Source organism: Petromyzon marinus, unplaced genomic scaffold (genome assembly GCF_048934315.1).
Source record: "Petromyzon marinus isolate PM22_M1 ecotype Great Lakes invasive population unplaced genomic scaffold, UKy_Petmar_22M1.pri1.0 PM_G_Scaffold_57, whole genome shotgun sequence".
NCBI classification, from domain to species: domain Eukaryota; kingdom Metazoa; phylum Chordata; class Hyperoartia; order Petromyzontiformes; family Petromyzontidae; genus Petromyzon; species Petromyzon marinus.
Window position 1 is genome coordinate 544540 of NW_027423010.1, and position 10321 is coordinate 554860.

A 10321-nucleotide genomic window follows, 5' to 3' on the forward strand; every position below is an offset into this window, starting at 1 on the left:
TCACCTGAAGACGGCCGCTTGCATTGTGGCCGAAATTTCGTGATAATTTTTTTGTGTTATTTTCTTATTTTATTCTCATTCTACGTGACTTTACCGAAAGAACCAAAGAAGATTAATATATGTACGCGATCTAACCCCCAAAAAGCCTCTGTTATGGATGAATTGTTTAAACCAAACATTTCAAGTCACTAAAAGATGTCCGTTTTTAATGACGCTTGCCGCCCCAACATTTTTTTGTTCCCGCATTCAGGAGCCGTCGAAGGTGACAACAGGGGTCGTGCCATTTCCCATCGCCGGTTTTTAAACTACCCGTCGAGTCACGAGCTACGAGCCCCGGGATCTCTTCGACGCCTTGAAAGGAGGAGAAGGCCCCGACGTTTCTCGAGCGATCTTTAACAAGAGACCCCCGGGCGGACTTGTCCCTCGCAAAAGCATTCTTTTCACCCCAAATCCCCCCGTATTTTTCCCGCCGGGTCGATGCCGCACGTCGTAGACACTCGGGCCTCCCGCAGGGCGGCGTCGGCGGCGGCGAGACGCTCCGCCCCCCCGACGCCCCGCTTCAACCGGATCCCGCGACCGTCGGCCTCGAAGATGCAGAGCGAATCGGCCAGGCTGCTGTCCTTCTCCGAGGGGTGGCCCCGGTCGTCCCCCGTGCGGCCCGCGGACTTGGCGCGGGCCGGACTCTACCGCATGGGCTTCAGCGACCTGGTGGCCTGCTTCCGCTGCGGCGGGACGATGCATCACTGGGAGGAGGGGGACGACCCCGCTCGGGAGCACGCCAGGCACTTCCCCGCCTGCGCTCGCGCGGTGGGTGACGCCAGCGACGGCGCCGGTGACGTCCTGATGCTCGTTTTGGGGGGGCAAGGCCGGGTCCTTCCTAAAACTAGTGCGGGGTGCCGCTGAGAATTTGCAACGATTGGCACGAAGAGATGTGCCTTCGGGCTGTGGGTACCGATTGGAGATGATTCTAGGCGTGTTTAGACAACGATGGCGAACGAGCGGAGGCCTTTTGACTCGTTGAATCTATTGACGTGCATTCGCGGTCAGATTCGTGTTAGATTAAAAAACGATAGTCCAAAAATAAGTGTGAACATTTCTTTTTAAGCACCCTGTGCTGACACAGTTATTCTTGACCTGGCGAGGGCCCTACTCAGCGCTGCAATGACGTAGCTATTTGTCTCAGATGCCGACCCTCTCCGTCACGCAAAGCAGCGACGTTGCTCAACAAAGCGGGCTCAGCATCGTCGCGTGGACATTTATATTTGCCGAATACCCTCGCACGTGGCCTGTATTCTAAATGCGGAGGGGAGAAACCGGAGGTCCCGGGTAAAAATCCACGCGACCATGGGGGAACAGAGAGAGAGAGAGAAACACGGAAACTCCAAATAGGCAGAAGCAGGTGTCAGGGTCGGGATCGAGCCCATGACCTCCTGCATACCAGGCGAGGTCGTTAACATCTGGCTACCGCTGCGCCCTTGTAGATGAGTCTCAATCCTTCAATGCTTTGTGCCTGTAACCATGTTCAGTGATGAGACTTTCACGCTCCCTACGCTGAAGAGTCGGCTCGCTCATTTGACAGCAGAGCCACGGCAACAAAATCAATTAAACTCTGCCCACCGTTGTAAAGACGTTGCAGCTGCCGTGCCGTAGAGGCGATCACGTGGATTTCGGATTAACCGGGGCAACGTATTCGTTCGGTTTAAGCGCCGCGTGACTTGTAATAAAATTTTTGCAAGAATTGCCAATGTTGTATAAACTGTTTTTAGATTATTTGGACCTCAGGGGAATATCCACGAGTTCTTAATATCCGTCAAAATCTCAGGTGTGCGGTTCATACAATCGAACAAACCGCGCGCGGATCATCCAGAGTGTACTGTAATTCAAATCTAGATTCTACTGTGATGTTATCTTCTCTATAAATTCCTCCACCTTTTGTATATGCCGGGTCTTGAAAATTTTAATAAAAATAATCAAAATTAAATTAAATTTGGAAAAATGCGTAATTATCTGAAATAACGTTAATTGATGTAATTATGCGCATAAGTTGTGCTAGTTATGGAGATGTAATCGTATTAAGTCATGTAAATGACTGAACCTTTTTAGGCCAGTCTAAAAAGGTTTTGTTTCGAAGATGTCGTTTAATAAAAACGATTCTAATGCCCTCACGGCTTCCTGGGGAGCCTTTCCAAAGGGCGGGGACAATTCGATGAGCTCACTGCGTCACCGTCGTCGCCGTCGACGCTGCCGTCGCAGTCGTCATCGTCGTCACCGTTGTCGTCGTTGCGTTTGTCCCTGGGTGGCGCCCTTTCCCCGCAGGCCCCGTTGCCGCCGGCCACTCAGGATGGCGCCGACTCCGCTCTGTGTCCAGAGATGCGTTCGTTCGGGGCGCGAATCAGATCTTTCGCGAGCTGGCCGTACACCGCCAATGTGTCCCCGCATGAGCTGGCCTACGCAGGCTTCTACTATTCCGGTATGGTTTGTGCTGCTGCTGCTGCGTAGAAGTGGGTGGAGGCCTTCCCCGACGCTGTAGTCATCCCCGTTTTGTGGGGGGAGGGGCGGCTCTTTGGGGGCAAGCGCCACGGTGGCTCGGAGATGTTGGCTACCTCGCCTGGAAGGCAGGAGGTGGTGGGTTCCATCCTGACGCCTGGTGTGTATTTGGAATTTTCGTGCCTCCCTCCCCGTGGTCGCGTGGATTTTTTCTGCCGGTCCTCCGGTTTTGTGCTTACACATTTAGAAACACGCGTTTAGAGCATTTGGCTGCGTTTAAATTCTTACGCGATAAGCCACTTCGTTGAGCTATCGTTTGTGATAGCCAGGTGGTCGCCTCTGAAAAAGAGCTGAATAGCAACTCAATGGTCCTAACACCTGGTATCATAAAACAGTTTCAATGTTGGTTAATAGTTTTGGTCAAACACCTGAGGGAGGTCAGAATCAGAATATTTATCTATACTGGAGGAATCCATTGAGCTGTGAAGATCTTTTTCGCATGATGTCCAGTCGGGGCACGGGGGGTAAGAACATCACGGCAACGAACAGTTTACAAAAACACGATAGTGCGAAGTCCTGTCGGTTCCAAACGTGTTGTAGAGTGTGTACACGAAACACGGGGAATGCCTTTACAAGTTGTATAATCTCCTGCAGATGTAGATGACGCTGGTTCTTCACGTTCTGTAGATGTAGATGCCACTGGTTCTTCACGTTCTGTAGATGTAGAAGCCACTGGTTCTTCACGTTCTGTAGATGTAGATGCCACTGGTTCTTCACGTTCTGTAAATGTAGATGCCACTGGTTCTTCACGTTCTGTAGATGTAGATGCCACTGGTTCTTCGCGTTCTGTAGATGTAGATGATGCTGGTTCTTCACGTTCTGTAGATGTAGATGTCACTGGTTGTTCACGTTCTGTAGATATAGATGACGCTGGTTCTTCACGTTCTGTAGATGTAGATGCCACTGGTTTTTCGTATTCTGTAGATGTAGATGCCACTAGTTCTTCACGTTCTGTAGATGTTGATGCCACTGGTTCTTCACGTTCTGTAGATGTAGATGCCACTGGTTCGTCACGTTCTGTAGATGTAGATGACGCCGCTTCTTCACGTTCTGTAGATGTAGATGCCACTGGGTTTTCACATTCTGTAGATGTAGATGACGCTGGTTCTTCACGTTCTGTAGATGTAGATGCCACTGGTTTTTCGTATTCTGTAGATGTAGATGCAACTGGTTCTTCACGTTCTGTAGATGTAGATGACGCTGGTTCTTCACGTTCTGCAGATGTTGATGCCACCACCTTCATCTATTGTGAGGCGGTTGAACTTACGACTCTTGGTCCGAACGGGCAACTGGATGGGTTTGTTTATCTCTGAAAAGTCGACAGTGTCGATAAGTAGGGGAGAGGTCCCTGTAATGTGTTTTCTATTTTGAGTAGGTCACGGAGATCTTGTGAGGTGCTTCAGCTGCGACGGTCGTCTACAAGAGTGGGCGCTGGGAGACAGCGCTTGGCATGAGCACGCAAAGTGGTTTCCCAGGTGAGGCGTTTGGCACCTGCTGCGCCCGTGAAATTTATATATATACAGTGAGGGAAAAAAGTATTTGATCCTCTGCTGATTTTGTACGTTTGCCCACTGACAAAGAAATGATCAGTCTATAATTTTAATGGTAGGTTTATTTGAACAGTGAGAGACAGAATAACAACAATAAAATCCAGAAAAACGCATGTCAAAAATTTTATAAATTGATTTGCATTTTAATGAGGGAAATAAGTATTTGACCCCTCTGCAAAACATGACTTAGTACTTGGTGGAAAAACCCTTGTTGGCAATCACAGAGGTGAGACGTTTCTTGTAGTTGTCTCTCACTGTTCAAATAAACCTACCATTAAAATTATAGACTGATCATTTCTTTGTCAGTGGGCAAACGTACAAAATCAGCAGGGGATCAAATGCTTTTTTCCCTCACTGTAAATATTAAGTAATTATGTGTTCCCCAACACATCCATCGCTTTATATAATAATGATGTGTTCCCCAATACAAACAACGCATTATAAGATAATAATAAAATAATAATAAACACAATAAAATAATAAATATAATAAATGTGTTTGTTGTATATATAGGTGTTATGAAAATTGATGAAAATAATGAAAATTAAATGAAATTTTTGATTTGCATAATTTATCCGAAATTATGTTAATCAGTGTAATTATGCGCATAAATTATGCTGATTCGAGATATAATCGTGTTAATTTATGCGAGTGGGCGTGGTTATGATAATGCAGGTCGTTATGGATTATGTGGTCGAGCCTCGGTGACGTGGTTTGGTTATTAATTGGAACAACGCAATTGATCGTATGCAGTTCTGTAGGTGTTGTGAGCACGAATGAGAGAGAGAGTCGATTCGACTCTGCTATTTAATTCCGTATTATCGATAAGGATACGATTACTCTGGATTGAACATGATGAATTATGTGTGTTATGGATTATGTGTGGTGATAGTGTGATTATGATAGGTCCCCAGGATTCAGATCTCATACACAGAACAATATTACGCGGAATTTCAGGAAGAATCACACACAAACCTTCTGCTTTAATCAATTTTATTTTCTAGTTAACTTTAATTTTTGGATAATATGAAAACTCAATCTCGGGATTTTGGAATTTCAACACAGCGTTAACATGATACCATCACGATTACGTTGTTTCACTTTGATAACGGCACCTATGGTTAATTCCCGACGCGTAACGCAATCAATCGGTTGTTGAGAGAGAGATTAAACATGCATACTATTCTATCAAAACCTTATAATATAAATTCGTATTTAAACATTGCCCACACAGTACCACATCCATTCATAGACATTCAAGTCAATTCTTATCACGTTTTTAACAGTAGGACGATTGGTTATTATGCAACTCAATGACAGCAGTATTTTTCGTTATGAATTGATTTTTAATGCACCACCTTGGAGTGGCAACCCTTCTTGATTATCCCGATATGCGTATCGTGTGTCTTCGTTATCACTGGTTCAATTCTTTGCGTAAAGCAGACGCCGAGGTTAGCATCTCGTGTGTCCAAAATGTGTTTCCTGTGTGTTGCGGCGCGGTGGGGGAGTGAGGGGAAGAGTGTGGGGGAGGGGTTTGGGCATACGAACGGCTGCCAGTTTCTGTCCACTGCTGGCTGGAAGAGTCAGCACGACGCTCGCCGTCGTCGCGCCGATGGGTGTTGAGTGCGGGGCCGCTTCCCTCTCGGCCCTGGTGACGCGAAGTTGCGCGTTGTAGCACGCTGGTGGCACGCTGTTGGCACGCGCTGGTGCTGGTGCTGATGGCACGCTGGTGGCGCGCGCTCCCTCTCCTTGAAGATGCGCGAATGCTCCCGTGCTGGTTTGCTGACAGCAGTTTCTCTCCACTGCTGGCTGAGTTGCTGCACGCTCTTGCTTGGCGTTGCTGGCCGCGCTCTTTCTCCTTGAAGATGCGCGAACGCGCCCGTGCTGATTCGCTGACAGCAGTTTCCTGCACTGCTGGATGAGCTGCGCCGGTGCGCGCTCTTTCCGCTGCTGTAGTATCTGACGCTGTGCTCGCGGGCGACAGGTCAAGTTTTTCTTCTGCTGAGTGAGCACGTTTCCTCCACTGCTGTATGACTCAAGTCGCACGCGCTTGGTCACTGGTTTGCTGAAGTTGTTGGCGGCTGCTCGTGCTTTTCCGCTGCTGGTTGAGCCACGTTGCACGTGCTTTCTTTGTGGAGATGCTCGAGCGCTCTCAGCGCTTATTCGCTGATACTTTGTTGGCGGCTGGCCAAGCTTTTTCTTCAGTTTAGTGAGTTGAGTCGCACGTGCTCTCTCTGTTGAAGTGCGCGAACGCGCCCGTGCTGGTTCGCTGATAGCAGTTTCTCTCCACTGCTGTATGACTCACTTTTGTTGATACATCGCGACTCAGCGATCCTCGCTACTCAGCTAGGCTCGGAGCCAGCCGCTCCATGCGACTGCTCGTCCTGTGGACGTCTTGACTCGCTGATCTGTCTCGACTCTTGACTTAACTTCACTGACTTTTGAAAATGCGGCTGACCGTTATATTCAAAGACAATTCTCTCTGCGCAGTGGAAAAGGGGGGGGGGCGGGGTCTGTGTGTGTGAGTTCGTGTGTGTGTGTGTACAGATGGCTCCTGCGATAACGATCTGTTTGCCCTGGCGTGAAATTCCTCTCTCGCGCTCTTCGGGAGAGACAAAGGTGGTCGGGAGTACCTATCTCTTTATACTTTCGACTTTATACTTCTCAAATACAATTTGGTCCCATGTTCGCCAAGACTCGTGTTTGTAACTACGTCCTCCGACACCCCTCTCGGGTTACCGAGGTTTGCATTGATATGATGGAGTTATTAGAAAGAAAAATAATTTTCATCCTGAGTTTAAGAGGTCCGTTTCCAGATTGTTGGAATCCATATCCCTTGGTTCTGTAAGGTTCTATAATGGAATATCGTTTAAGGTTAACACGTTATTATTAATGTTATATTGCAATTTTCTTTAAAACTTGTTTGCCTGGTTGCCGTGTGTGGGGTGGGGTGTGTCTCCTCATCAAACCCGGCTGGCTTTTCCAGATGGCCCCTTGTGATAAGGTGTAATTCCTGCTTCTCCGCGCTGTGAGAGAGACAAAGGTGGTCGGGGTTGCTTGGGATATTGTTTAAACTCTTTCGTAAGTTTGCCCGTTCGCCTCATTCCTTCTCGATAACCTTTGATGTGACTCGGTATTTTGTCTCCAAGCTTTGTTTTAACAGTAAAAGTATTAAAGGTGAAAATCATTTGATAGCGAATTAATTATTGGATAATAATTCACTGATGTATCTGGTGGCCTGGTCTTGATTGGAGTGAGCGCTAGGACCGCTAACTTTAGCTTATTCTTGTTATTGCATTTAAAATTTGAACCGTTGTTTTAATGACAAAGGAAAAAAATATATATGGTTTAACCCGTGGGCGTCCTCGTTTCTGGCTTGCGGAGGGCTTCCCTCTGCGTGACCTCCCTTAGGGCACATCAAACTCTTGTTCATCTGGAGATCTTCGCAGATAGCTGCTAACATCCTCGCCTCGAGAGTTTTATTATTTCTTTATTTTTTAATGGTCTGTTTATGATCGACATCTGGTTTTTCGTGTGCCTGGCTTACAGGTTTTATTGATTATTTTTTTTGTTTGTTAAAAAATATATATATAACGCAAATATTATTGTTAATATCAATTTTGGAAAAGGCTCATATACAACATGTTCCCCAACACAACCATCTCACTATAAGATCATAATAAAAATAATAATGGTGACGTGCTCCCCAATACATCCACCACAATTGCACCTAACCGGCGTAACGTAATGACCCCCCCCCCCCCTCTTTCCGCGTCGTTTGCTGAACAGCTGCGTGTTTGTTGGACGACAGAAGGGGGAAGCTTTCGTCCGCGGGTCGACGCGGCCGCCGGTAACAAAACATTTTCTCGCCAACTTTTGGTTTCGCAGGAGAATCGAGTTTAACGCCGGCGTGCGAACACGCCGCACGTACGATTTTTTTGTTTAGTTTTTTAACGTTGACCTTGGTCAACTCCGGTCGTTGAACAGACGAGACCATCCTCGTCTCTTGATGGAGTTTATCAGCGGTCTTGAACACAAATAGACTCAAACTTAAACTTTGCAGGCAGCTTGAAATGTTGTTCATCATTCAGGGGTAAAAATACAAAAATAATGTGGTTTTATTACCAATATGCTTATTCTAAATAATAGTAGTGTGTATGGTATAGTAGTGTATAGTGTAGTGTGTAGTGTATAGTATAGTGTAGTGTATAGTAGTGTAGTGTATAGTATAGTGTATAGTGTAGTGTATAGTGTAGTGTATAGTATCGTGTAGTGTATAGTAGTGTAGTGTATAGTAGTGTAGTGTATAGTGTAGTGTATAGTATAGTGTATAGTATAGTGCATAGTGTAGTGTATTGTATAGTAGTGTATAGTATAGTAGTGTATAGTATAGTAGTGTATCGTATAGTAATGTATAGTATAGTAGTGTATGGTGTAGTAGTGTATAGTAGTGCAGTGTATAGTATAGTAGTGTATAGTATAGTAGTGTATAGTGTATAGTGGTGTATAGTGTAGTAGTGTATAGTGTAGTAGTGTATAGTAGTGTATAGTGTATAATAGTGTAGTAGTGTATTAGTGTATAGTAGTGTAGTAGTGTATAGTGTATAATAGTATAGTAGTGTATAATAGTGTATAGTAGTGTATAGTAGTGTAGTAGTGTATAGTGTATAATACTAGTACAGCTCACACCGGTGTGTTGGAGAGCCAAGCTACAACATTTAGAATCTGAGTACGACGTTTCACCAGTAATTACAACAACAACGAGCTTCATCAGGCGACGGCCAGATTAAATGTACTCTATAACTATATATATAACTACGGGGATAATCGGTGTTTTTGGCATAGAGATCCACGGAATTTTTTTTTTATTTGATCTTTTTGGATGCTCCGCGATTTTGAGCCGTCCGCAGCCGCCCTGCCCCCCGTCGTTAGCGGCGACAATCGAGAGCCGGCTCTTGTCGTTCCGTTTGGTTTGCCGACACGCCGATTGCAAATCGAGCGCAGAGTAACGGTGCAAAAAGTCGCGATCGTTTTCAACGCGAGCGGTCGTCGCTTGCGTAACTTATCCATTTTGTCGGTTCTTCTGCGTGACACCGGCGATGATTCTTGCACGCGACGATGTTCATCTTCATTTGTCGGTTTAAAGGCTCGGTTACCGGGACAGACGCCGCAGAGTACAACCGCGGAGATTGAGCACGGTAAGATGACGGATCCCTGCGCACTGTATCAGACCCTCACCTGATACAGGTGAGAGACTGATACAGGTGAGAGTCTGATACAGGTGAGAGACTGATACAGGTGAGGGACTGATACAGGTGAGAGACTGATACAGGTGAGGGACTGATACAGGTGAGGGTCTGATAAGGTGAGGGTCTGATACAGGTGAGGGTCTAATACAGGTGAGAGTCTGATACAGGTGAGAGTCACGACCTCATGTATACCAGACGAGGTGGTCAACATCTCGCCAACTTTGCGCCCCATATGTAAGCAGTCTGGTGATGATCGACCATCACTTTTTGAAACCGCTGAAAGTGTGTGCGGGTGTGCCCGTGTGTGCGTCTGTCTGCGCGTGCGCTTGCGTCTGTGCATGCGCGCGTGTGTTTCTGTGCGTCTCTGTATGTCTCTGTGTGTCTCTGTGTGTCTGCACGTGTGTCTGTGTGTCTCTGTGTGTCTCTGTGTGTCTCTGTGCGTCTCTGTGTGTCTCTGTGTGTCTCTGTGCATCTCTGTGTGTCTCTGTGTGTCTCTGTGTGTCTGTGTGTCTCCGCGTGTGTCTCCGCGTGCGTCTGCGCGCGCTTCGTCCACAGCAGCGCCATCGACTGAGGAGCTACTGGACAAGCTGGAAGAGCGGCTGTCCTGCAAGGTGTGCATGGAGCGCGAGGTGTCCACGATGTTCGTGCCGTGCGGACACGTGGCCACGTGCGGCCACTGCGCCCTCTCCCTGAGCCGGTGTCCCATGTGCCGCGTCGCCGTGAAGACGTCGCTCCGGGCCTTCATGGTTTAGGCGGACGGCCGGGCGAAGGAGGAGGAGAGAGAAACGACCGCCGGGGATCCCGACCGCCCGTGGCTTCGACCGTCGGGGCGAGTTCGTTGATTCACCCCTCCCCTCTCCCGTACCGAGGCATAAGCCGGTCGCTGGCGAGCGTTCGGCATTCGTTTTTTCGCGCAGGGAGGCACGGGGAGGGCAATTTCACTTGGTCACCGGCCTCCACCCATAGAGCAGCCTT

General features: G+C 47.4%; 1 protein-coding gene across 1 annotated transcript; it reads left to right on the forward strand.

Annotated features, from left to right (window-relative positions):
* Nucleotides 1–263: 263 nt before the first annotated feature.
* On the forward strand, nucleotides 264–10098 carry LOC142918209 (baculoviral IAP repeat-containing protein 7-B-like). The gene is made up of 5 exons (XM_076062339.1): nucleotides 264–807; nucleotides 2317–2470; nucleotides 3923–4022; nucleotides 7887–8020; nucleotides 9902–10098. The coding sequence occupies exons 1-5, from the start codon at nucleotides 478–480 to the stop codon at nucleotides 10096–10098; spliced, it is 915 nt and encodes a 304-aa protein (XP_075918454.1). The 5' UTR covers nucleotides 264–477.
* Nucleotides 10099–10321: the final 223 nt, after the last annotated feature.